General features: G+C 46.2%; 1 protein-coding gene across 2 annotated transcripts in view; it reads right to left on the bottom strand.

Annotated features, from left to right (window-relative positions):
- DAPK2 (death associated protein kinase 2) overlaps positions 1 to 26,824 on the bottom strand; it is a 120,713-nt gene that overhangs the window by 89,507 nt on the left and 4,382 nt on the right. For both annotated transcript variants that reach the window (XM_042941768.1, XM_042941769.1), the window contains exon 2: positions 24,856 to 24,953. In XM_042941768.1, the coding sequence (XP_042797702.1) occupies positions 24,856 to 24,947 (92 nt within the window). In that variant the 5' untranslated portion in view covers positions 24,948 to 24,953. The remainder of the gene's footprint in view (positions 1 to 24,855; positions 24,954 to 26,824) is intronic.

The raw sequence follows: 26,824 nt of genomic DNA, 5'->3' as shown, positions 1-26,824 counted from the left end.
GGGAGGACAGAGAAATTACCTAGATAAGTGAAAAGCATGGAGTAAAGAAGAATCCTAAGAAGAGGTGGCCAGAAAGTATAAGGAAATCTGGCCAGAGATGGAGAGCAGAACTTTGCAGGGTGGTCAGTCAGGGTGAGGCAGCAGGAGAGGGTATCTCATGGTCAAGGACCTGTGCCAGCTACAGCCAGGTAGGAGACAAACAGCCTGGCTGACCCAGGGGGCCCAAGGATACCCCTCTGCTGCCTATGCCATCCACAACAAGGACAGCACGTCCCAGGTGGGAGTTACTGCTCTGAAGTTCAAAAGCAGCTAACACCAGGGCTCTATGAGCTCTTTATACAGAAGCCTCCCATTTCCAGTTTATGGGGGGCCAAGACCCACTTGACCATATGGCCCAAGAGGCTGCCTGCAGAGGAGAGGCAGCTGCATATGAGAGCACTGACCCCAAAGATCTCAGTCAGCTCCAAGAGGGAAAAGGGGTGGCAGGTTGGGCAGGTTTAGTAGTGGTCCCTAAAAAGATATGTCCATGTTCTAGCCTCCAAAACACATGAATGTGACATTATTTGAAAAAAAGTCTTTGAGGATATAACTAATTTAAGGACCTAAAGATGAGATCACCCTGGATTACCAGGGTGGGCCCTAAATCCAATGAGAGGGATCCTTAAAAGAATGAGGCAGAGGGAGATCAGACAGAAGAGGACACATGGAGACACACAGGGGAGACAGCAATGTGAAGACAGAGGTAGACACGGGAGTAATGCATCCACAAGCCAAGGAACGCCAAGGGTTACCAACAGCCACCAGAAGCTAGCAGGGCAGGGGGCGGGGCATGAAAGCCATTCTTCCTCAGAGCCTCCTGAAGGAAGAACACTGCTAACACCTTGATCTTGGACTTCTGGCCTCTACAACTGTGACAGAATAAACATCTGTTGTTTTAAACCACCTAGTTTAGGGTAATTGGTGTGGCAGCCCCAGGAAACTAAAACAGCAGGGCAGGGGATGGGGAAGCAGGCTGGGAGTTTCAGGAGTTCTGGGAGATGATGTCACTCACATTTGTGTAACAGGGGTCATAAGACAAAGCAGCCTCTGGCTCCTGAGGACTTCAGGGCAGCTGGATACAGGGGCCATGAATAGGAGCCTGCCCCACTCTCCCATCAGGCAGCAGGGTGCACTGCCTCTTGGGTTCTCTGTCCAGACCTGTGGTCCTGTCCATCCATCCTGATCCACACTTGTCCCTCTTTGCCCATGAACCCCACAAAAGTAACTGATACCATCCAGTGAGTTTCTCGGAGTCCATTATCATAGACAGGCAGTATAGTTCAGTGGAAAGTGTTCTGGCTTTGGAGTCAAACAGACCCGGGTTGTGGGTTGTTTGTTTGTTTGTGGGTTTTTTTTGTAATCTCTACACCCAATGTGGGGCTCAAACTCACAACCCCAAGACCAAGAGTTACATGGTCTTCCGACTGAGCCAGCCAGGCACCCCAAAGAGACCTATATTTTAATCCCAAGGTGACATGGGATATGAGTGACTAACCTCCTGAGCCTCGGTTTTCTCATCTGTAAAGTGGGATAAGTAACCGCTGCCTCACAGGGCAACTATGACAATTAGAAATAGCACGTGTAAAATGCCCAACCTGTGGTCTGCTATATAACAGGAGCACAAGAAATGGTAACAATTATCATCATTATCATTTACATAAATAATGAAGTTATTCTAGAACTTTGGCCTGACCCCACCTCATTCTCCTTGTTGTGGTGGATACAAAGAGAGTCACAACCTGGGGGCTGTCCTCAAGGGCTCTCACTCATCAGAGAGTTGTTGAGCACCTATTGTGTTTCCTCTTCTTAGTCCCTCCTTCCCCAGTCACTAGGTATGACCCCAGTCCCCTATGTACCTCCAACAGGCACCCAATACCTACTTGTTTTGTGAATAACAAATAAATGACATTGAGTGAGTCACCCAACCTCTTGAAATGTCATTTTTCTCATCTGTGAAATGAGACAATAGCATCTACCTACTCTGAGGCTTCATAGGGCCACCGCAAAGACCAAACAGAGACAGCAGCCACAGAAGCCCATAGAAGCAAAGCCCTAAACTATAATTCTAGGCCTATGGAGGTCGGCTCTGCTGGGCCTCAGACAGTTACAGTGAAACTGCATTTCAGGACAATGATAGGTCCACATCTTAAACTGGGTGCAAATCTCCCTGTCTTTCCTAGCCTGGAGTCAGAAAACCTTGCCTGGACTCTCGACACTGCCTTTTCCTAGCTGTGTGACAAGGTCACTTAACAAACATCTCCAAGCCTCAGGGGCACCTGGGTGGCTCAGTCGGTTAAGTGTCTGACTTCAGCTTAGGTCAGGGTCTAGCAATCTGTGTGTTTGAGCCCCGCTTCGGGCCCTGTGCTAACAGTTCAAAGCCTGGAACCTGCTTTGGATTCTGTGTCTCCCTCTCTCTCTGCCCCTCCCCTGCTTGTGCTCTATCTCTTTCTCTCAAAAATAAAAATTTAAAAATAAATTCAAAAATAAATATCTCCAAGCCTCAGTTTGCTGTAAAAGAGAGTTAATTACTCCCGCAGATCTAGAAATGTAGCCATGAGAACCTAATGAGATCATGTATGTGAATGTGCTTTGTGAACTGATTATCATAATTATCATTATTATGTCAAAAACAGGCACTATACATTGGTGTGAGCCTCAGAGGAGCAAACTCCTGGGCCAGAAGGAGGAAAGCACAAATACCTCAGCTCCTTTCAATTTTGGCAACTTTGAAAACTTCTCTATCAAAGTTCTAGATGGTTTTGTCAGGAAACCAAAAATATTCTAGCCACAACTCTGGAGAACCACAAGATAAGCTATTTCCATAATGGGTGCTGCTGGGCTTCAAATAACTTGGCTGCTGGGGACAAAAAAAATAGTTTTTTTAAAACACCACACACCACAATTCAGCCCCATCCCCCAAAACACACATCTTTGCTCCTAAGAAAATAAAATAAGTGGAAACCAACTTTAAGTGATGAAGTCCAACTTTGAGACATTCATTCTCGGAAGGCAAGCCTTCTTGGGTGAGGGGGTGGACAGAGCATTCTCCAGTTACAGTTTACAGGCAGACAGATTTCCAGGGGCAGTGGGTGAGGAAGTGGGGCTTCTGGCCAGTCCCAAGGGCTGTGAGGACTGGATCTAGGAACCCAAAGAGGTAATCACTGCCTCAGACTCAGAAATTAGTTCTTCTAATCCAGCTAAGAAGCTAAGCAACCGGTAAGACTCCTTTACTACTTGTTTTAATTCACCAGGCATAAAGAAGACCCACAGACCAATCTCCTCCCCCACAGACTTTGATGCTACAACCTTAAGCTCGATCTCTTTTCTCCCCAACAAATGCCCACCCCACCCCCACCCGACACACACCTCACAAGCAGTCAGCAAATAAAAGGCCCTCTAGACTGGCCAGAAGTGACCTCGAAGGAGGCCTACCTATCCTGTGGTAGGGGGATTCTCATGGCCCTACTGGCCCTTTTGGGTCACCCCAGGGCTGAGGAGGACAGACACACCCAGTCCTGGGATCAGGGCTGACATACCAGGATCCTACCTGCAGCTACTCGCCCACATTTTATACTTGGGGCTGCCCCTTCCTCCAAAGACCCTCAATCCTGGGTGGAGCCTGCATGCACCTTGTTTGTTAGCTCAGGCTCCCTTTGGAACTTTTTATGTTCTCTAGTGCAAAACCCCAAATCACTTGAGAGGCAGCCTGGCTTGGTAGGAAGAACAAATGCTTTGCAGCCAGGCAGACATGGGTTTGAATCCAGGCCTGCTGCTGACTGGCTCTGGAGCCTTGGAAAGGTGACTCTCCTGGCTCTGGTTTCCTCATCCCTAAAAGGTAGTTAATGCCTATCACATGGTTTTGTAAGCATTCATGATATTATAAGGCAGGCTCCTGGGACACGATTGGTGCTTAATTAGCAGCAGCTATTATAATGGCACAGCCATCCCCATGTTCCACATTCTAAGGCCTAGTCTCTCCAAACCTGGCTTCTGCCACCTTCAGCTCCCATGTACCCACTTATCGGAGTGTCCTATTCTCAGACCTGCCAGTTCTGGGCCAAGCCGGGCCTGGCCACTGTGGTATACACAGCCGGCAAACAGAAAGTACTCAAAGCAGTAAGTGTTTGTTTGCTTAGGGAAAAAAAAATCCTGAAATCTCAAACGATTGGAATTTTTCCCACCACATTCTGCTTTCATGGGCACAAATCAATAAGTAAACAAACTTAATCAGGGTTTATGCAGAAAAGCAGTTTCTCTCATATGGACTTTTCTTTTGATGACCATGTTACTACACAATGTCCAGTAGGCCAAACACAAAGATCTGAGGTACATGGCAGATTCTGAAATATCCTTCGGACTCTTCAAAGGAAAATATTTTATTCCTAACATACTGCCCTTTTCTAATTATAAAAGTAATAGGGGATCATTGCAGACACTGTAAAAAATAGGAAAAGTATTTGAAAAATCCAAATTAGGGACACTTTCACCATCTCTAGAGAACGTCATGGTGGATGTTTTGGTGTATTTCCTTGCATTCTTTCCTCTACATGCCTCAAGGAGGTAAGTAAGTATGCATTCTGATTTAAAAGATGAAAATGCAGGCCAGCCAGTGTCCACAGGAAAGCAGTGAAGGCTTCCTTGTCCTGTTTTCCATTCTCCCCACCCCTAAACAACTTATTTGTTCGTGACACATGTCCACATTGCATAACTACACCTCGTCTTATCGGGGCTTGATGAACTCCTACCCTCTGAGTGAGTTAACACAGTCATCTCTGCTTTCCATTTTCGTGCCACAGAGTCAATATTTACTAGCCGTGTTGCTAAAACAGGCCCAGGGCATGGACTCAGTGCCAAATGTCCCTGTCTAATCTCAGCAGCAGCCCCAATGGCACTGGATGCTTTCCTGTGCCACAGGCCACAGCACCAGGTGAGTGACTCTTGCCCTAACTGAGCAGGTGGCCTCTGGCCCAGCGAGGATGCTTCACAAAATCATAAAATCCAGGAGGCTAGTGACAGGAGACACTTAACTATTAGAGATACATGGGGAAATTGAGACCGTGTGGGGGAAAGGACTTGCCTAAGCACATGCAGCTCTGAAACCAAAGCCTGGACCGCTTCACTCCACACCAGACTTTGTCTTATTGCACTCTCCTTGAATGCCTCAACACAGAGAAACGGCAGAGATCACAGGAAAGAACAGACTCACTTCATCAGACCCTTCATTGACAGTTGGGCAAGAGCTGCTCCGAGATGGTCAGTTTCACAGGGCTGCCTTCCCAACAGTGGCCTGGTCTCTTACAGTGATGGCATTGTCAATTCTCCTGTCTCTTGCTGGAATTCATTCATTCATGCATTCATGTAACTAAGTGTTATTGAACCCAGCTATGGGAAGGTATTGCTTGCTTCATCAAAGCAGCTCTACTTTACCCACCCGCTCTGGGATCTCCCTGCAGCTGTTGTAGGAGACAGACCATCAGGGAGTCTGAGGCTTAAGGGGAAATACCTATAGGAAGGAAATGTGGGAGAATTGTGGTTTGGCAGTAGATCCCTGACAGCACACCTCTGGAAGAAAGTCCCTAGTCCCAAGAGCACCTCAGGTACTAAAAGAAATAAGTCCAAAGAGAAAGGATGGGTGACTTAGCGGACACCACATGCCTGTAGTGTTTCTGTGGAGTAGTAAAAAAAAAAAAACAAAAAAAACAAAGGACCTGCATTCAGGTCCCTGTTGCACCACCAAACTGCTGCATGGCCCTGAGAGGGAAAGCGCCTTGCCCAAGGCCACATAACACACTGGTGGACAAAGTGGGATGTGAATCAAGTTCTTGACTCCACATCCATGGCTATTGGCTCAGATGCCATGATGAGGTTTTCTACTTCTCTTATCCTCAGACAGCCCCAAGAAGCCACAAGTCTGATCTGGAACTTCCACAGCAAAAGGACTTCTCTTCGTCTCCTCAGTTGAGATTGGTTCCTGCACACAAGGGGAAGCCATGGCACCTTCTTTCCCTAGAACTAGGTACTCCACTTGGGTTCATAGAACGATGCTCAGCCACTTCCCAGAGAAGCAGGAGCAGGACAGAGGCCACTGGGCTAACCCCAGTGCAGGAAGAAACTGTGATGTGGGGCAATTCTGGCACACGAGAGGGAGAACAAGTGAGCATTCTGTACAGCTCTGGGCTGTCAAACAGCTCTGCACACTTGGCCTGCTCCCCTGCTCCCCCCTCCTCCAGGCAAGAAAACAAAGAAGGTCGTGTGAGCAGGGCTGTGAGGAAAATGATGCTGCATTTCTACTTTCCCCAGGGCTTGTAGACACAAACTCAGGCCCTTGGGGCTCAGCGCTGGCTGAGCTCCACTTATGGTTGCACCAGCCCCCGTGTTTGCTGAGTACCTACTATGGGCCCACCCCATACTAGAGGTGGGGGGAGCACTAAGAAAGATAAACATTGGCCCCTATCCTCAAGGGGTTCACAGTCTGGCTTGGGACACAGAATGAACCTCCAAAAAGCCTTGTACTTAACAGCAATTCTGTATGAGGCACAGACTCTAAGGGCTATGGCTCCTCAAAGAGATAGATGAGGCTGGGGGAAGTACCCTCTCAAGGCTGCAGAGGAATAGGAGGCATTTTCACTGTACTTGAGGACTAAGGAGAACTAGGGGAAAAGAGGGAGATGACAGAGAAAGTGCTCTGAAGGAGGAAAAGAACATCTCATTAAAAGGCCTAGACACAAGAAACAACCTGTGTTGGCAAGAATGTGGAGAAAAAAGAACCCTCGCGCACTGTTGGTGGGAATACAAACTGGTTCCGCCATTGTGGAAAACAGTATGGAAGTTCCTCAAAAAGTTAAAAATACAGAACTATCTTGTGATCCAGAAATCTCACTACAGGGTATGTACCCAAAGAATACAAAAACACTAATTCAAAGGGATACATGCATGCCTATATTATAGCAGTATTATTTATAAGGGTCAAGATATGGAAGCAGCCAAGTGTCCACTGTTGGATGAATGGATAAAGAAGATGTGGTAAATATTTATATACATATATATACACACATATATATGTGTGTATATATATAATGGAATATTATTCGGCCATAAAAAGGAATAAAATCTTGCCATTTGCAATAACATGGATGTAACTAGAGAGTACAATGCTAAGTGGAATAATTTAGAGAAAGACAAATACCATATGATTTCCCTTGTATGTGGAATTTCAGAAACCAAAGAAAACAAGGAAAGGGGAAAAGAGAGAGAGAGAGATCAAGAAACAGATCCTTAACTATACAGGACAAAATGATGGCCACCAGAGGGGGAGGTGGGAGGAGATGGGTTAAACAGATGATGGGAATTAAAGAATGAACTTTTTGTGATGAATATTGGGTGATGTATGGAAGTGTTGAATCACTATATTGAATACCTGAAACTAATATAACACTGTATGTTAACTAACTGGAATTAAAACTTAAAACTTTTTTTTTAAGTTTATTTATTCATTTTGAGAGAGAAAGGGAGAGCATATGCACGCAAGCAGGGGAAGGGCAGAGAAAGAGGGAGACAGAAAATCCCAAGCTGGTTCCATGCTGTCAGCACGGAGCCCAACTTGGGGCTCAATCCCACAAACCATGGGATCATAACTTGATGACCTGAGCCAAAACAAAGAGTCCGACACTCAACTGACTGACCCACTCTGGCATCCCTGGAATTAAAACTTTCAAAAACATTTAGGGGTGCCTGGGTGGCTCAGTCGAGCGTTGGACTCTTGATTTCAACTCAGGTCATGATCTCAGTTTATAAGACACTGTTTGTGCTGACAGTGTGGAACCTGCTTGGGAGTCTCTCGCTTCCTCTCTCTGCCCCTCCTCCACTTGCCCACATTCTCTCTCTCTAATTAAATAAACTTAAAAAAATAACATTTAAAAATAAAAGGCTCAGACAGAGGGGCACAGCAGCTAGGGTGGAGAAAGTTTAAGAAGTACTGAGAGGTAAGTTTGGGCAAGAAGAATAGGCAAAATAATGGGACTAAGTCAGCCACAGCCTTCAGTTTAGTTGGCCAGCCACTTATTCCTTGACTCTGTGCCTGACAGAATCTAGGGAAGACATGGCTTTAACATTGGCCTAAATCACTTTCCCTGCAAAAAAGAAGCTAAAGTGGCAACAAAAAGGAAAGGCAAATAAATCAGAGCCATATACCTGTGGGCATAGAGTACAGCTTTACAAGAGTAACCAACCACCCAAGTGCCACTTAATATCTGGCTACTGGGCAATGTCACAGAGAAAACAGAAAATGTACAACAGAGTTATTACTAAATAACCTGTAATTATTAATGTTGCTTCGGTTCTAGTCTCAATTAATGCTCATGTTCTTCAAAGCATTAGGCAAAGGTTTTCTAGGCTTATTTGGGGAAACTCTTATTTAGAAAGAGCTTCCTAAAGTCAGCATAATTAGGGTTTGAGCTAGGATACATACAAGTATACGTCACTTCACCCAACAGACAAGATCCCTAAAAGAGTGGACTCTTTGAAAGTCAAGTCACTTTTTTTTAAGGCCCAAGAAAGAAGGACTTGTGCATGGTGACCACTTCTGTGAAGAACAGACTACTTAAAATTTAAAAATTATTCTGAAGAGCTCACAGTGCATTGAAGAGGTAGGGCATATGGTATCTTGGGACCCTTCTGGTTTAAATTCTGATAGCGTGATCACAAATGACTTTCCAAACCCCTTGGGGTATGTGCCAGAATTTTTCTGACAAGAGAGATGGGAGACTCACAGTTGGTACCAGTATGGATCTGCCACCACCTCGTTACCTTCCCTGTTAGCAGCTGCCATACTCACTCACCAATCCTTCAGCAAGGGTTTACTGAGTCTTTTCTTTCTGCATGAAGGATGCAAGACAGTGAAGCCACCATCCCTCCCCTGAAGAGCTTCCAGATCTCATCACCTCACATTCTCTACAGCAGTTCACTCCTCCTTAGCCTGACTCCCATGCCCCTGTCTCTCTCCAGTCCCATTAACCTTTCTTCCAATGTAAAACCAGCAAGAAATCCAAACTCCTGAGCGTGAAATACTTAAAAAGCAATATGTTCTATATGATACAAGAAACACATATTAAATGTGGTTTTTTTGGCTTTTCTTTTTTTTTTTAAATGAAATTTATTGTCAAATTGGTTTCCATACAACACCCAGTGCTCATCCCAACAGGTGCCCTCCTCAGTGCCCATCACCCACTTTCCCCTCCCTCCCACCCCCTACCAACCCTCAGTTTATTCTCAGTCTTTAAGTGTCTCTTATGGTTTGCCTCCCTCCCTCTCTAACTTTTTTTTCCCCCTTCCCCTCCTCCATGGTCTTCGGTTAAGTTTCTCAGGATCCACATAAGAGTGAAAACATATGGTATCTGTCTTTCTCTGTATGACTTATTTCACTTAGCATAACACTTTCCAGTTCCATCCACGTTGCTACAATAGGCCATATTTCATTCTTTCTCATTTACAAGTAGTATTCCATTGTGTATATAAACCATAATTTCTTTATCCATTCATCAGTTGCTGGACATTTAGGCTCTTTCCATAATTTGGTTATAGTGCAAAGAGCTGCTATAAACATTGGGGTGCAAGTGCCCCTATGCATCAGCACTCCTGTATCCCTTGGGTAAATTCCTAGCAGTGCTATTGCTGGGTCATAGGGTAGATCTATTGTTAATTTTTTGAGGAACCTCCACACTGTTTTCCAGAGTGGCTGCACCAGTTTGCATTCCCACCAACAGTGTAAGAGGGTTCCCGTTTCTCCACATCCTCTCCAGCATCTATAGTCTCCTGATTTGTTCATTTTAGCCACGCTGACTGGCGTGACGTGGTATCTCAGTGTGGTTTTTATTTGTATTTCCCTTATGAGGAGTGACGTTGAGCATCTTTTCTTCTCGAAGCTAGAACAAGCAACCCTAAAATTCATATGGCACCACAAAAGACCCCGAATAGCCAAAGTAATATTGAAGAAGAAGACCAAAGCGAGAGACATCACAGTCCCAGACTTTAGCCTCTACTACAAGGCTGTAATCATCAAGACAGCATGGTATTGGCACAAAAACAGACACATAGACCAATGGAATAGAATAGAGACTCCAGAATTGGACCCACAAAAGTATGGCCAACTCATCTTTGACAAAGCAGGAAAGAATATCCAATGTAAAAAAATATTAAATGTTTTTTAGAAGATACAGAAAAGTATAAATAAAAAACCGTTAAATTATCCATGGTCCTACCTTCCCCTCCTCCCCACCCCACCCCTGTGACCAATACCATTACATTTTTAATGGCTATCTTTTAGACTTTTGTCCATCTTCTGCAAGAGATGTAGTTCTAGCAAGAAAGGAATGTTGAGTATGATAGAAGCCATGCACAGCAGGGGTTGGTGAAGAGGGGAGAGGGGGCATCTAAGCAGACGTCTGGTATGAGCAAAGGCAAAGTGGTAAAATTAACATAGCCAGGACAGAGGATAATACAGAGACTTGCTCCATCAAGAGAAGAAAGAAATAAACCAACATCTCTGAGAGCCTGCTATGTGTCTCAAGTACTATTTCGAAGAAATGATCTCAGATCCAGTTGTATATTCTACACAAATTGGGACATCTTAAAAAAATACAGATGCTAGAGCCCTACCCAAGGCCTTCTAAACCTCAATTCCCTGGCATGTAGGCATGTTGTTTATTTATTTGTATATTTTAAATCTCCTGTGTGATTCAGATATACCCCTGGGGATCACAACCATGGTGTTTCATGTTTCAGTCTTAATCTCGATCAACCCTCTGGAGTCAAGAAAGATCTACGTTCACATCCTGGCCTGATAAGGTAGGTAGTATGTTCCCCATTTCACAGATGAGAGAACCAAGGCTCAGAGAGGTGAAGTAACTTGCCCAAGGTCACGGTCACACAAGCAGTCACTAGTAGTCAGTTTTACCCAGGTTTGACCCCCCCCCCCATTTCTGAGAGATACATTCTCTGTATTGGAAAGGAATGGTTCAGCTGCCCCATTAGAGATGGCCCAGCCACAGACCTTGCTAGAAGGTAGTGAAGGTAGCAGCACTGGGAGCCAGGGGACTTGGAGGGGTGGGGGTGGAGCCAGGCCAACCTAGCCAGGACCTGGCAGTGCTTCCTGACCAGCAGAAAGCTAACATCTCAGAGACATGTGTGGACTCCAGGAAGTATCCTATATCAGGGCGAGACATCAGAAAGAATGTCAGGACCCCAATCTCTACAAATGCTACAGTTAGCTAGTTCTGAAGGTGCTTTAAAAAATGTCTTTCTTTAAGACATATTTTCAATATTGCTGCTTGGACCTGTGTTTACAAAATCTCGTGGATACACAGCCTTGTCTCCACTTGATCAGGTCTCCCTGCTCTCAACAGTAGGGACTGGATTTTATGCCTCTGTTTCCTAACCTGTAAAATGGAGACAGTGACTTCCACCTGTCTGCCTACCCCAATCAAGAGTTTCATGATCAGATGAGGTAACAGAGAAACTGCCCAACCCAGCTCCTTCCCGTGAGCTCTTCAAAACAACTGACCACCAGGCTTTTAGCATAATGGTGTCCATATCTGTGACTATTTGCTGGGCACTTCCCAAATGCCAGGCTACACCCCTCACGTCTATGGCAGGAATGGGGAAAGTGGTATTTTGAAAGCTGCTCAGAGCTGTTACCATATGCTAAAAGAGACAGAAGACTCCATCATGGGGGCAGGGCGAGTGCAGGTCAGAGATGGCTGTTGTTTGGGAAAAACTTGAAAGGGCCTTTCATTCAGGATAAAAAGGCCAGGGTCCACTCAGGGAGAGGTCGCAACAATAAGGAGCTAAACTGGGTATATGTGAAGAAAAGTGGGTCTCCTCAGCGTACCCTGCAACCAATCTCGGTGTTGAGGGAAGGCACACAGAAGTGGGCCCGAGTCTGTGCCTGACACGAGGTCACAGAGGGAGCTCAGCCTTGTCTTGAAGGAGGAAGGGGCCCCTGAGCCCAAGGCTCTGAGATATGGCTCCGATAACTAAGATGTGAGTGCTCTCTGGGGAGAGCCAGAAAGGCTGGATTAGGAACAGGACTTCCTGTTGCCCTGGAATGGAATGTTCATTATTCTTATTTGGACATTAAAGAATGGGACCCCAGAAGGCTAGAAAACATGAAGAGACCTTGATTCCACAAGTGGTATTTCAACAATTCTGTGAGACAGGGACCATCTTCTGATGACAAAACAGCCCACGAGAGCGATGCTGTTGGAGGTCCAACCTGCTCATAGCAGCAGAGTCAAAATCATACCAGTGCCTGGTGGCTCCAGCACCCAGAACAGTCACTGTCAGCCTCCTGTGCTGAGCCTGTCCTCCTGCCGAAGTCCCTCAGCTGCCCTTCTCTCCTCTGCCCTGTGTCCTCAGCTGAAAAGGCGGGACAGAGAGGAGAGAAGGGGGACTGTCCTCCAAAAGACTGGTACAAACTCTTTGCCTCCTAGAACCACACTGTAGCTAAAGTCTCCTCTGTAGCTTGTGGGCTCTGCCCCAGGGTGCCAAATTAACCTCACCCCAAGGAGAAAAGGATATTTCATCACGCCCTAGGCCCTGTGGCCACGACACCAGGGGCCAGCAGCTCAGAATTCAAGATTAGGGTTCTGAGATCTCAGAGTTCGATGCTGGCTGCCAAGGACTGGGGGTGAGCAGGGAGGCAGTGCCAGCCCTGGAGGTACATCAAATGCAGGACAACTGGACTCTCAGCAGATCTCCTCCAATAGTCCACCAAGAGCGTGAACCAACTGTATCAACCTCCCTCTTTGTTCTCTGGAGGGGACCTGAGGGTCTCAGGCAAAAAGATAACTCTGGGCGGGGTGCTTGGGTGGCTCAGTCGGTTAAGCATCTGACTTTGGCTCGGGTCATGATCTCACAGTTCATGAGTTTGAGCCCCGCATCGGGCTCTGTACTGACAGCTCGGAGCCTGAAGCCTGCTTTGGATTCTGTATCTCCCAACCTCTCTGCCCCTCCCCTGCTCATGCTCGTTCTCTCTCTCTCTCTCTGTCAAAAATAAATAAACATTAAAAAAATTTTTTTTAAAGAAAGAAAATTCTGGGCATCTTGGTACCTCAGCAGGAGTACTGGACCAGGAGTCAGAAGTCTTGGGCTTAATTCCTAGCTCTGGCACTTACTATGGCAAGTCAGCTGAGCTTGCTAAGCTCTAGCTTTCTCACTTTTAAAATGGGAGAAACACTTATCACCACATAGGGCTGCAAGGGCCCTACACAAGCCACATAATGAACACCCATGCCTAGTGCAGGACCAGATTTAGAGAAGACATTCAATCCCTAATACCCAGAGTTCCTTTCCCTTCTTCTTACCCTGGCACTCTCTGAAGGACAGGATTAACCTAGGTAGACAGTGGTTCTGAAACTGTCTTCCTGGAGGTTCTTCAAGGGCTATGAGACGGAGGACAGGGAAGGGAGGCAGGTGGACCTCTGCTAACCCCTTCTTCATCCTTTTCCATAACAGCACCTTCACCTTGATCAGTTTGTATCCTGTCCCCCACCCTACAATAATCCATTTTTTAACGTGTTGCTGCTTAAATAGTAAACTCTACTGAAGATCAGGAGTAGTCACATTTTTCCCCAAAGAGCCAGACAGTAAATATTCTGCATTGCAGATCAAGAAGCAAAATTAAGGATATGACATAGGTACTTATATAATGAGGGAGAAAATAAACATTTCCACAAATTTTTAGTTGATAAAATTTAAAATATAGTAAAAAAATGAGTTTTGTTTTGTTTGTTGTAATACAGGTCTTCCAATTAGAAGAATGGAACTTTTTTGGTGGGGGGGAAAACATATTACTTAACTGGGTCCCAAAGTCTGTGTTTTCTATAATCAATCTGTTGGAACTGTTCATCTGTAAAATCAGTTCATAGCTCCAGGACCACTCAAACACGTAGCGGACCAGATACAGCTATAGGGCTGTAGTTTTCTGTCCCCTGGACTAGATAGTGTAGGAGCCCGTGCAGATTAAAGTTCTTGGGCTCTAAAGCCTGTTGAAGGCTGCTTTAGGGTCCGGGGCAATCTCCCAGAAAACAAAGGTCACAGCCATTACCTCTGTGGGAAGACCTGGAAGCTTCGGGTTCTCCTAAGACCTCCCACCAGCACTGTCCAAGCCTGGGATGCCTTACTGCAGCTGAGGTGATGGGTACCTCAGGCCTGAACTCTACCACTGGCCTCAACTCTTACCCCTCATGTGGGTTTCCCCAGCAAGAAGTAGAGGGGAACCATGCTCTCTCCTTTGCCCTCAAAAGCAGCCCCCTTTCCAGGCAACTCCTCTTCCAGAGCTCTCATAAATCATTCTTTTTTTAATTTTAGGGAGAGACAGAGAGCACGAGTGGGGGAGAGGGACAGAGGGAGAAAGAGAGAGAGGAGAGAGAGAGAGAGAGAGAGAGAATGAATCTTAAGCAGGCTCCGTGTTCAGCACAGAGCCTGACTCGGGGCTCGATCCCATGACTCTGTGATCATGACCTGAGCCGAAATCAAGCGTTGGACGCTCAACCAACTGAGCCACGCAGACACCCCTCAGAAAACTTTCTTTTAGACCCTTTCCAGTCAGCTTCTAAAAGTATGGACAAAGAAGTGGAATCTTGTGCTGGACTTTCTTGGTTCCCTAAAGACTCGTATCCCCTCCCTCTTGGGGGAGGGAGGCAACACCATCGGGCTATAAGGAAGAGCTCTCTACCTCTGGTCCTGACAAGGCTGGGTCAGGTAAATTTCCAGAGCCTCATTTCCATCATTTATAAAATGGGAATGATTACTTTTGCCTTACCTGCCTTCTGTTGCTCTCAAAACTTCATATTCTCCAATGACCAAAAATGCAACGAAATGAAAATGAAATGTAAACACATGAAAGAGAGCAAAGTTGCAGAGAGAATAAAGTTTGGAACTAAGGGAGAAGCACAGGAGACTCGAACCACTTTAAATTCTCCCACTGTGAAAACATGAATGCATCTTTACAAAACTCTTAAACTGCCAAAAACACACAAAAAAACAATGAAAGCATATTGACAAAGCCATACAGAAATAAGCACCTGCTGGTGAGCTGGCAAACTGATTCGGTATCTAGTTTCAACCATTACACAAATCAGTCATAGTCTTTGACCCAGTATTTCACCTCTGGGAGTATGCCCAGCAGAAATAATGCAGAGAGGAAATTCAACAAATATGTCCACAGAAACATTTATTTTTAGCAGTGAGAAATAACAGGGGAAACTTAAGTAAACTGGGAATGTTTACATAGCAGAATACTATGAAGTTAACAAAAGTATATAGACTGTATTGTATCTTTTTTTTTTTAAGGCTAGCATTCTTCAAAAATACCAGTGTCATGACAAAGTAAAGCTGAGGCATCATTCCAGATTAAAGGGACTAAAGAGAGATGACAGCAAAATGTAGTGTATGATCTGCATTGGATCTTGTTCTGCAGGGAAAAAACTGCTATCAAGAATTGACAAAATTGGGGTGCCTGGCAGGCTCAGTTGGTTGAGCATCTGACTTTGGCTCAGGTCATGAGGTCACAGGTCATGAGTTCGAGCCCCGCATCGGGCTTTGTGCCGACAGCTTGGAGCCTGGAGCCTGGAGCCTGCTTCGGATTCTGTATCTCCCTCTCTCTCTGCCCCTCCCCCACTTGGACTCTGTCTCTCAAAAATGAATACGCATTAAACAATTAAAAAAAAAAAAGAATTAACAAAATTGGAACAAGAGTGACAGCTTGAATAAAAACATTATATCAGAGTTAAATGTCCTAAATTTGAAGACTGTACTATGGATATGAAAGAGAATAGCCAAGCCCTTAGAAGATGCATAATCAAGTTAAGGGATAAAGAAGTATAATGTCTGCAACCTACTCTCAAATGGCTTAGAAGCAATAATAGATAAGTAGAAAGAAAGAAAGAAAAAAAGAAAGAAAGAAAGAAAGAAAGAAAGAAAGAAAGAAAATAAAAGCGAAAAGAAAAGAAAAGAAAAGAAAAGAAAAGAAAAGAAAAGAAAAGAAAAGAAAAGGGGCGCCTGGGTGGTGCAGTCAGTTAAGCGTCCGACTTCAGCCAGGTCACGATCTCGCGGTCCATGAGTTCGAGCCCCGCGTCAGGCTCTGGGATGATGGCTCGGAGCCTGGAGCCTGTTTCCGATTCTGTGTCTCCCTCTCTCTCTGCCCCTCCCCCGTTCATGCTCTGTCTCTCTCTGCCCCAAAAATAAATTAAAAAAAAAAAAAAAAAGAAAAGAAAAGGAGGAGAAAGAAGGGAGAGGAGCAGGGGGAAGAGGAGGAGAGGGGGAAGGAAGGAGGGAGGGAGAAGCCAAAATGTTAAAAGGCTGTATCTGAATAAAGAACATATGGGAGTTGTTAGTCTGAAAACTTTTATTAAACTTGAAATTATTTTGAAATGGAAAATGTTTAAGGTATACGGACTCTGGATACACAGAAAGGTATAAATAAAACGTCAACCCAAAAACAACACAACACAAAATGTGCATACTGGCGATGAGGTAGAAAAGAGAGTGTATGCTGTAGATATAGGTATATCATGATTTCAGTGATCCCCACATAAGCACCTCCTTCCAGCTCTTACAGTTTTCATAACGCAAACTGAGCTCAATGAGACCTACCCCTCAGGGCGAGCGATTCGCCCTGTGTGCCAGCTTCTGACGGAAGCGTGGGCAATGCAGCCACTTTGTTTGAGTGGCTTTGTGCTTTGTTTCCCTAACAATGAGTGATGAAAGCACCTCCCTCCTTCATCCGTGGCCTCTTGTCATCCAGGGCCCTCTGCGGTCACTCGTCCTCCTGGCAGCCCCATCCCTTCGACCCCCACCATGTGCTCTCTTGCCCAAGCCCAGGCCTGCTGCCCCTCAGTCTCTGGCAGAGCCCTTACCTTGGGGTGGTCATCTGCCATCTCCCGGATTAGACTGTGAGGAGCTGTCCTACCCCCAGGGTGATGGTTTCCTCCTCTGAACAACTGGCACATGTTTTAGGGGTCCCCCTATTAGCTCATGGACTGTTCTATCTCATTTCACTAGCTTTTGAGGAGAGTATCCTTGTGCCCCAGCTGAGCTTGAGTTCTTCTGGTGCAAGGCCTGAGCCCTAAATGGTGCCCATCACACAGTGGGTGCCTAGGAAGAGGCATCGGACTATGATAATGACCTAAAGTACAGATGTGTACGTATGCATCCACACACCCCACTCATCTTTCAGAAACCACTAGCTCGCCTAGGAGACAACTATGGCCCAAAAGACTTCCCTGCCACTAACACCAAGCTGAGAGCTTCCTGGGCCTGAAGAAGATAAGCCTGGTGTTAGTGGCAGAGAAGCCTTTTGGCATGAGTGACAAAAAGAGTCCGTGTAAAACTTCCCTGAGCCTCAGTTTCCTCATCTGGGGAGTGGGAATGTGACCCAGCTCATATTGTCCTAGAAGGATGGGAAGCACTCGGCACAGACACGGATGTGAGTGCAGAAGATTCTTAACATATGTCAGCCACTTTCACCTTCCCAGCAACAGGAAATATAAACACGTATGCTATCAGAGAGGCACAAAAATTCCAGCCCAGAGTAGCAGACAGGACTCTGCCCAGAAAAGTTTCTGGCTTTTATTTCTGACTTTCTCTAAGATTTGTTGTGTTGCACCGAGTGGAATTTCCCAGCTGGCTTCTCAGGACGTTATAAGGATTAAATATAATAATGTGTGTCCAGGAAATGGAAGTAATTTTTGCGTTTTGTTTCCCACTTTGTGTTTGCAAAATTCTGAACGTTCATGGATGCCAAGGTCTATGGGTGCTGGGGACTTGGCTGAGGTTTTCTGCCTCAGATTTAACTCCGAGTAGGTTCCAGATAGCACTGCAGTCTCCTGATGGGTATCTGTGGGAGCCGAGCACTTATCAAGTGTAAAAGGCCTGCTCTGGACACTATAGAGGGGTGCCCCGCCTGGAGGAATCTTCAGTGGGAAGATGACCAGTGAACTCTTTCAGGTAACATGAGGTATGATGACCTGAGCACTTAACAGGGATGTGGGTCCAGAATAAGCAGTAATTATGTCTATAGAACAGGGTGGAGTAGGATAGGGTGAGTCAGGATTTGCTAAGGAGAGAGCATTTGACCTAGACCTTGAAGGAAAAAGTTAACTTATCCAAGAGCAAGGGAACAGCAAGAACAAGAAGTCACCGAAGTTGTTGGGACCTTTGGCCTCTGTCTCAGTGCTATAGTGACACTCAAAGTAAGAACCTAGGGGACAGGGTGGGGGATGGATGAACCAGATGACGGGGATTAAGGAGTGTACTTGTTGTGATGAGCACCGGGTGTTGTATGGAAGTGTTGAATCACTATATTGTACACCTGAAACTAATATTACACTGTATGTTAACTAACTGGAACTAAAATAAAAACTTAAACAAACACAAACAAATAAACAAAATAAGAAAACCTACCTTCAAAAGAGCTGATGGCCCCAAACAAACAAATGTGAGATAGGCCTCATCTCATCCCTGGGCAATCCCGGGGCCATGAGAGCTGCCCTGCTCCCCCCCTCCCCCCGGCCTCCCCACCCTGCCCCAGGAGCTCAGCACTTGGGAGAATGTTAACTCTGAGCTTATGTGCCTCAAGCAGACACAAAAGAGAAGGGGGTGTGTGGGTGTAAGAAACAGCTCTGGAAAAATGAGAAGGTAGAAGTCAGAAATAAAAATAGTTGGCTGAGTTAAGGCTACTAATTTCTTATTGGCTTGTCTTCTCTAGTTTTTTATTAAAAAAAAAAAAAAACTTTCATCCAAAATAAGTCTCCAAGATCTCTACATACTGCTGTGAAAGATATTCAGGGGCACCTGGGTGTCTCAGTCAGTTAAGCCTCTGACTCTTGCTGTTGGCTTAGGTCATGATCCCAGAGTCGTGGGATCAAGCCCCCTGCATCCGGCTCTGCACTGAGCATGGTGCTTGCTTGGGATTCTCTCTCTCTCTCTCTCTCTCTCTCTCTCTCTCCCTCTGTCCCTTTCTTCCACTTGTGCTCTCTCTCTCTCTAAAATTAAAAAATAAATTAAAAGATTTTTAGAGATAGTCAATGTATTTCATTAAGTGAATAAAGCAAGTTGTAGTTATGGTCATATGATCCCATCTGGGCCCCTGTACACACTTGCTTTGCTTAGAAAAGTTCTAAAAGGCAACAGAAGAAAATTATCATCAAAGTCTAGCTGTGGGCATGAGACAAGGAAGGAGGGTAGAGGGAGTTGACCTTTTACTTGAACTCTTCAGAACTTTATGACATTTGCCATGCATAACTTCTATAATAAAAAAAGAAGTTTTTAATTTAAAAAGAAATACCAAAAGCCTCTTCGCTTCAAAGTTCACCTTGGAAACCCTTCCCCAAAGACTGAAACAGGTAAATCCAAACACTTATTATTGTTGTTTCCTATAGTGCTTTGTGGTTAGACTGGGCTATAGAACCCAGCCTGAGTAAATCTGAGCTCTACACATTCCTGTAGGTTTTGTTTCTCTCCCAAAAGAGGCTGCCCTGGCTAAGCTACATGTGTGATCTTAACCACTGAGAACCCCATCGGGTGACTCAGGTCTGGCAGGCAGCCCTGTCAATATGGATGTCGCAGCAAATTCCTCAGCTCTGTTTAGGAAGGGTGAGGTCCAGAACAGTGGCTCCTTCCCTGGCCCAAGGCTCCTGTCCCTACAAAAGGGGATTCTGCAGGTTACGTGCCTGGCAGGGTACCTTTCAGCCTTTCATACATGAGCCTCCTGTGAGTAGTAACAAGGCTTATGGCTGTTGTCTTCACCAGGGAAGAGGGCGGTGGGGTGAGGGCATGTATGGGGTAATGGTGAGGTAGGCTCCTTGACAGAGCTGGGGCTACGGATGAAAATTGAATGTACATATCGATAAACATTTTTTTGTTTGTTTATTTGTTTGTTTGTTTGTTTGTTTGGAGACAGAGCACAAGCAGGGACAGAGAAAGAGTGAGATAAAGAATTCAAAGCAGGCTCCAGGCTCCATGCTCTTAGTGCAGAGCCCAACATGGGGCTTGAGCTCACAAACTATGAGATCATGACCTGAGCCAAAGTCGGACACTGAACCAACTGAGCCACCCAGGCACCCTTGTATGTTTGTTTAAACTAGCACAGTGTATTTTGAAAGCTTCTGGAGTGCCTAGGTGGCTCAGTTGGTTAGGCATCCGACTCTTGATCTTGGCTAAGGTCATGATCTCATAGTGGTGAGATTAAGCCCCTCGACAGGGGCATGGAGGCTGCTTGAGATTCTCTCTCCCTTTGTCCCTCCTGCCTTGTGTTAAATACATAAATAAATAAATTTAAAATATTTTTTAAAATAAAATAATATAAAAGCTTCTTTAAGTTCCACCTTCCATATTGCTTACTCTAGGACCTTGGACAAATCAGCTCACCTCCTCAGTGAGCTCGGCCTCACTTTCCTTATCTATAAAATGGAGATTTGGACTAACTTCTTGTTGAAATCCAGTTCAGCATAACATTTTATGATTTTATGTCAATGTAATAATCTAAGTAAAGGAAAGTAATATAAGCACAAGAGAGAAGAAAGCACTGATCATTACATGCTGCTTTCACTAAAATACCTTGTACTCTTGGGATACCCCCCAGGGGGAGGAAGTATCTATCAGTGCCCTCCCCCTGGGGAACATCACTCCTTCCCCAATGCTCAACCTCCTGACTCCGACACTGTTGCTCTACTCTCAAGGTCAAACAGAAAAGACCACCCTACTATATATTCTCCTCCACTCCCTGAGAAGCATTCAAATGAGAGCAAAAATGAGTTCGTACGTTGTGGGTCCTTATGGTGTGGTAGCCAGAGCCCCAGACTAAGAGTAGTCAGACCACTGGTCCCCATCTTGGTCTATGACTAGTTCCCCGAGTGACCTCGGACAAGTCACTTCCCCTCTCTGGACCTAGCCTTGTCTAAAAAGGAGGAATTGGATGGGTTTTTTCTTTATAAATCCTGCTCTAATATTCCCTTGCTCTACCCTACCCTGGCTACCAAGGCTGGGAGAAGCCAGAATCTGTAGGTTGCAGCATTTCTCCAGCCACTCTCAGAAGCAGCAGACAATCTCCAGCATCCCCAGCAGGCTGGTACCAAAATGGCACAGCTAAGTATCTGCACTCAGCCTGAAATCAGTTAAGAATCACATGGTCAAGCAGCTGAGGACCCTCCAGTCAGGGCACACTGTCCCAATCCAAAGGTGGATTTAGCAGCTTTACTCCCAGATGCTCTCTTACTTGTAGGATAAGGACATAAAGACATCCAAATGAATCAAAAACATGAGCTTTAGGGACCAGACTAGGCCAAGGAACAGAGTGAAAGATTCCTTGTTTGTTAATGCATGGTTTTAGTTAAGATATAACAGGCCTACAGAAAAAAATGCACATAAAGAGGTATGGCTTTTCATAAAGGATGTATCTGTGAAGTAAGTGCCCAGATCAAGAAACAGAACAATACCCACCCCATGGGACCTCCCTCATGCCGCCTTCTAGTCACTAGTTCTTTCGGAATAACCACTATTCTGACTTCCAGCACCATTGATTCATTTTGCCCATTTTGAGCTTTACCCAAATGGAATTATACAGTACGGACTCATTTGCACCTGGCTTTCTTTACCCAACATTAGGTGTGTGAGCTTCATCTATCAGTACGGGTAAAAATGAAAAATGGTGTTGCTTGTTTTCATTTTTGCACAGGAAGGACTGAATGAGGAGCTAAATCAGTAAGACATCCCTGAGTTTAGCCTAGGGTGCTCACTGACAGCAGAGGAAGCAGGTTTACATGCACCTCTCCCCAAAATAAGCATGACCCAACAACTCTGTTCTTCCTGCAGAGTCCCACACCTCCCTCTTGGGGGCGCTCCAGAGGTGGGAGGCAGGGCCTTGGTGTCCCAAATATACTTCAAAGGCCAGAAGCTCTTGTTCATCGAGCACTTACCCTGTGCCTGGTTCCATGAGGGTACCATAGACTTGGCATTTCACTTGATTCCCACGACCATGGACTAGGTACTGTTATTATTTCTATCTTATGGGTAAGAAAACAGAGGCCCCAGAGAGGTTGAGTAAACTGTCCTAAGGTTGCACAGCTAGGAAGGGGACCCAAATCTCAATATGTGCCAAACCTTTCCACCACTCTGTGTTGACACAAAGCTCACTGGCCATGTGTCTAACACCTATGTCTCTAACCTCATCTAGCACTGCTCACCTACAGCTCAAGTTTCAGCAGCTCTTGGCCTGTGTCCATATTGTTGCCTTTGCCCGCACCTTTAGCCCTCAGTTCTCAAATGGACAGTCACTTCCTCAGAGCAGCATTCCCTGACCACTTGGTCTCAACTGTGTCCCCTATTCTGTCTCAGTGCATCCTGTTCTCTCCTTGCACAGCCCTTAACACATGCCATAATGAATTATGCTCTTGGTTCCCCTGTTCACTGGTTTAGAGCCTTTGTCCATCAGTGGATCATAAGCTGCAAAAGGACAGGAATGCATCTGCTGGTTTGCCACTACCTTGGACAGTGCCTGGCACAAGAACCTCCTCAGAAGCACGATAAGTGAAGAAAAGGAGGGGAGGAGAGAAAAAGAGGACTGCCCCTTCTGAATCTCAGCACTCATCTGCTGGCAGCTCTAGGTCCAGCCTGTTTATGGCCCCTGGCAAGATCTTCCCCTCTCTGAGTCTCAGTTTCCTCAGTTTTCAGATGAAGAGCCTGGAAGAAAGGATCTCTATAAGCCTTCTAGCTCATCTGGCCTCTAGACCACAAATCCTAGGATTTCAAGCCATTCCAAAGGCCTCAGGCCTCTTCAGCCTCTTACCTACCCTATGTCCAGTCAACACTTTTGAAATGAGGGGGAGTCATCCAAGGCTCCCAGGCTGTGAGGTACAGGCCCTCCACCATGCTATACGTGAAGGACCAGAGAAGAGGCCTCTTCCAGTTCTTAATAAAAATTTTTTTAATGTTTATTTATTTTTGAGAGAGAGACAGAGCGTGAGTGGGGGAGGGGCAGAGAGAGAGGGAGACACAGAATCTGAAGCAGACTCTAGGCTCCGAGCTGTCAGCACAGAGCCCGATGCAGGGCTCGAACCCATGAACTGTGAGATCATGACCTGAGCCAAAGTCGGACACCTAACCGGTGTCCCAGGCCTCCTCCAGGTGCCCCAGGCCTCCTCCAGTTCTAATAGCCCTGATGTACAAACTGGGGAGAGACGGGACTAAGAAGGAAGAATAGATGAATTCCCCCAGGAAACTGCTTCCACTTTCTTCCTCAGAGCCCCCACCCCAACAAGGTCCCATCCAACTCTGGCCTTGGCATGTGCACGGCTGCCCCTATGGCCAGGCTGAACGTCCAGGACTGAAACTGTCCATGTCTTGCTCATATCTGTACCCAGAGCACTTGGCACAGACCCCCGTAGGATGTGGCCAAGGTGAGGCTACCAAATCAAATGCCACGGGCAAGGCCTGCCAGGGTCTGCTGCTGAGCTTGCCACTTTCTCCCTTGTATCACCAAGGTCAGGAGAAGCACCTGGCTTCCCATTCAGAGGCAGACTGCAACTGACCACACTCCAGCCTCTGGCCCTCTGTCTTCTTCCCACCCCTTCACCCCTGGATTGTCAGTGGCAGCCGGCTCAGGCAGAAGGCTGAGGACTCATTCCCCTCCAGGGTCTCTGCAGTCTTTGCTCCCCCACCCAGCCAGCTAGTCAGTCAGGACAAGCACTCCCTGGACTTGAAGTAACTGCACCTTCTTCTTGGAATAAGGCTCCTCTGGCTTTGAAACTCTTTCAATTTTGTCTTTAAACATAAAAGAAAGTAAGAGAATTAGGCTTGACCCAAGAGCTTTATAAAGGGGAAAGGCCTCCTGTGTTGCATCGTGGATACAGCAAAGGCCCTAAACCCCCCAAGTTTTTACTTTACTGGGTGTGTGAAGGGGTGAGGCTTGGTGTACCGGTAAGCATATGTGAGTGTGTAAGTGCCATGCTCGTTGGAAAGGGCATGACAGGTGTGCCAGACCTTGGCCACGTCACTCGCTGGCTGACCAATTTCAGGCAACTTGCTTAAACTCTTTGGGCCAGTTTCCTCACTTGCAAAATGAGAATGAAATGAATTCCCATCTCTTGCATTGCAGTGAGAATCCAATCCTAGGGCTGGTGATCTGTAATCACTAAAAAACTGTTTAAATATTAGCAGATTCTGGAAATGGAAGGCAAGAAGAGAGCTTGGGAAATCTTCATTCCTTTCTGAAGAGTAACTACTTTCAGATATCAGGACTTATCCCTGGCTGCATTCTAGATTTAGCAAACCTAAAAATGCACCCAATAACTCAGATCCTAGGAACCTTCATGACGAGGCTCGCGTACCCTGTTACTCAACGTGAATCCATTTTCAGGAGGATTACTTCACTTCCCATTCAGGCACTGAGCTTATGAAACAAAATCCTGAGAGCCATGGAGAATCCTAAGTGGGACTCAGAGAAGAAAACCAACAGACCAGGTCTCAGTCCAGAACCTGGGAATGGCTTTGTGAGAAAAGTAATAGATGAAACGAGAATCATTTAGACTCACCATAACTGTCAGCCAGGCTATACTGAAAACCTAGAGCTCAAGAATTCTAGTCCCTTATGCCAGCAAGTCTTTATTTCCACAGAGATGACTGTTTTCAGAGCCGCACACGAAGGTGAATGCCTCAGGATTGTTTTTAAGGTTTCCCACGAGTCCTGTGACAAGCCCGTGCCTACAAGATCAAGTGACAAGTGTACCAGGAGAGGCACCCCCTCCACCTCTCCCAGCCTCTTACCTCCCCAGCTCCTCTCCGATGTCATAAAAGTCCTCCACCTTCTGCTGCTTGAACGTCTCCATGTTTGGGCTCTTCATTGAGGCCTGGAACATACAGCCCTGAAACGGGAGGAAACGGGAGGTCAGGACAGCCATGAACACTGGTGGAAGCCTCAGAGTCTGGGCCTAAAAGTAATCAGCTTGCAAGGAGCCAATAACTTAACAATAATCCACAGCACTGGTTCCTTAAGAATGGCCCTGCTCAAGCAAGCCTTTTCTCACCAATGACTGACGATATACGGTTCTTTTTTTTTTTTAATATTTATTTATTTTTGAGAGAGAGATAGAGCACAAGTGAGGGAGGGGCAAGAGGGAGAAGCAGGCTCCAGGCTCTGAGCTGTTGGCACAGAGGCTGACGCAGGGCTCCAGCTCATGAACCATGAGATCATGACCTGAGCCGAAGTCGGACGCTTAATGGACTGAGCCACCCAGGTGCCCCTATACGGTTCTTATTTGATGTATACCAATTCAAATTTGTTAAGGAGATAGAAAAAGAGCCCTCCTCACTTCTTCAGATCTGCTCTGAACAAGTTCAGAGAAACAGCACCATGGCCAGCTTTGGCAATTTGTACTCAGGAAATCCAGGTCTACTAAGAAAAGAAGCAACCATAAGACAGGAGAGAGAGCCCTCATCTTTGAGTCAGAAGTTCTGGATTCAAGTCCCAATTGCCTGGGTAAGCCATGTAAACTGCCAGAGACTCAGTTTCCTCATCTGTGAGATGGGTTAATACTATTTTAAAAATGCAAATCATGAAATTATTTTGTAAACTATAAAATGCTGTAAAAAGGCAAGGGATTATCATCACCTCAGTTCCCTCAGGGGCTGTGCCACCCAAGTGCGAGTCTGAACTGATTTATAAACTCTCTCACTCATCGCCCCAAGGGAAAGATGGACGGGAGTGGTGTGACAAATCACAATAGGCACCAGGAGTCAGGAGCTAGAGGTTCGAGTTCCAATTCTGCCCACAACTAGCTCTGTGACCTCATCTCTTGTCAGAGGAGCCTCAGATTCCTCATCTATAAAATGGAGCCAACTGCCCGCCCAGATCACCTCAGTAAGAGCCAGAAGACAACTCTGAGCCATGGGGAATATTCACCACTACACCAGAAGAGACTGTATGCATCCTACCCTGGGATCCCCCTGCCCCAAGAAGCCCCACCCATTCTTGGAGTTCCATATGCCATCCTGGACAGCACCCCAAGGGCAGGGCCCAGGACACAGCCTGCAAATGACAAAGATAAAACCAGCTGCCTGTGGATGTGTCTTTCGAGAGTCATTAGCAAAGGCCTCTCAGAGCTCATTTTGGCTAGAGTTGGCAGCTTTTCTTCTGCCTGCCAATCAGATACCAACCACGCCCAGGGCCCCATGAGCCCCAAAAGACTGTTTTCACCAAGCTGGGTGGAGGCACCATTACATAAGGGTGAGTCTCATCAGTGCCAAGTGGCTGGAGCTGTTCCAACTCTCAGAAAATGTATACATTTCACCCTCTTTCCTCCAATGCTGCCCCCTGCAAACCACAGCTCTATTACTGAGATGTGGCTTGCCTCCCTCCCTTCCATGGAGCACACATCCCTGAAGACCCCCAGGCAGAGCTGGCCTGGCTCCCCAGCCTGACTCTCCTGGTCACCTGCCGACCTCCTGCCCTGTCAGTGCACGTGGTCCATCGGGCATCCTTCTCCCTCTTCGGTCTTCACCTTGTGCTTGGCCTGAGCCCAGCAAGCATGGAATACAAAAAAGGGCAGGCTCCCAGGAGCCCCAGTTGTAGACTAGCCTGGGTATGTATTAGCTGTGTAACCCACACAGGTTGGCACCATCTTTGGGCCTCAGTCCCCTCATCTGTAAAAGGGGGTGATAACATCCATATCACCTACTTCACACAGCCCTGTGGGCATCCATTGTGACAAGGGCATAAACTCCTAGGCAAATTCGA

The sequence above is a fragment of the Panthera leo genome, chromosome B3, assembly GCF_018350215.1.
Source record: "Panthera leo isolate Ple1 chromosome B3, P.leo_Ple1_pat1.1, whole genome shotgun sequence".
NCBI lineage: Eukaryota > Metazoa > Chordata > Mammalia > Carnivora > Felidae > Panthera > Panthera leo.
Note: the sequence above shows the minus strand (reverse complement) of the source record. Positions and strands in the feature narration are given on the sequence as shown.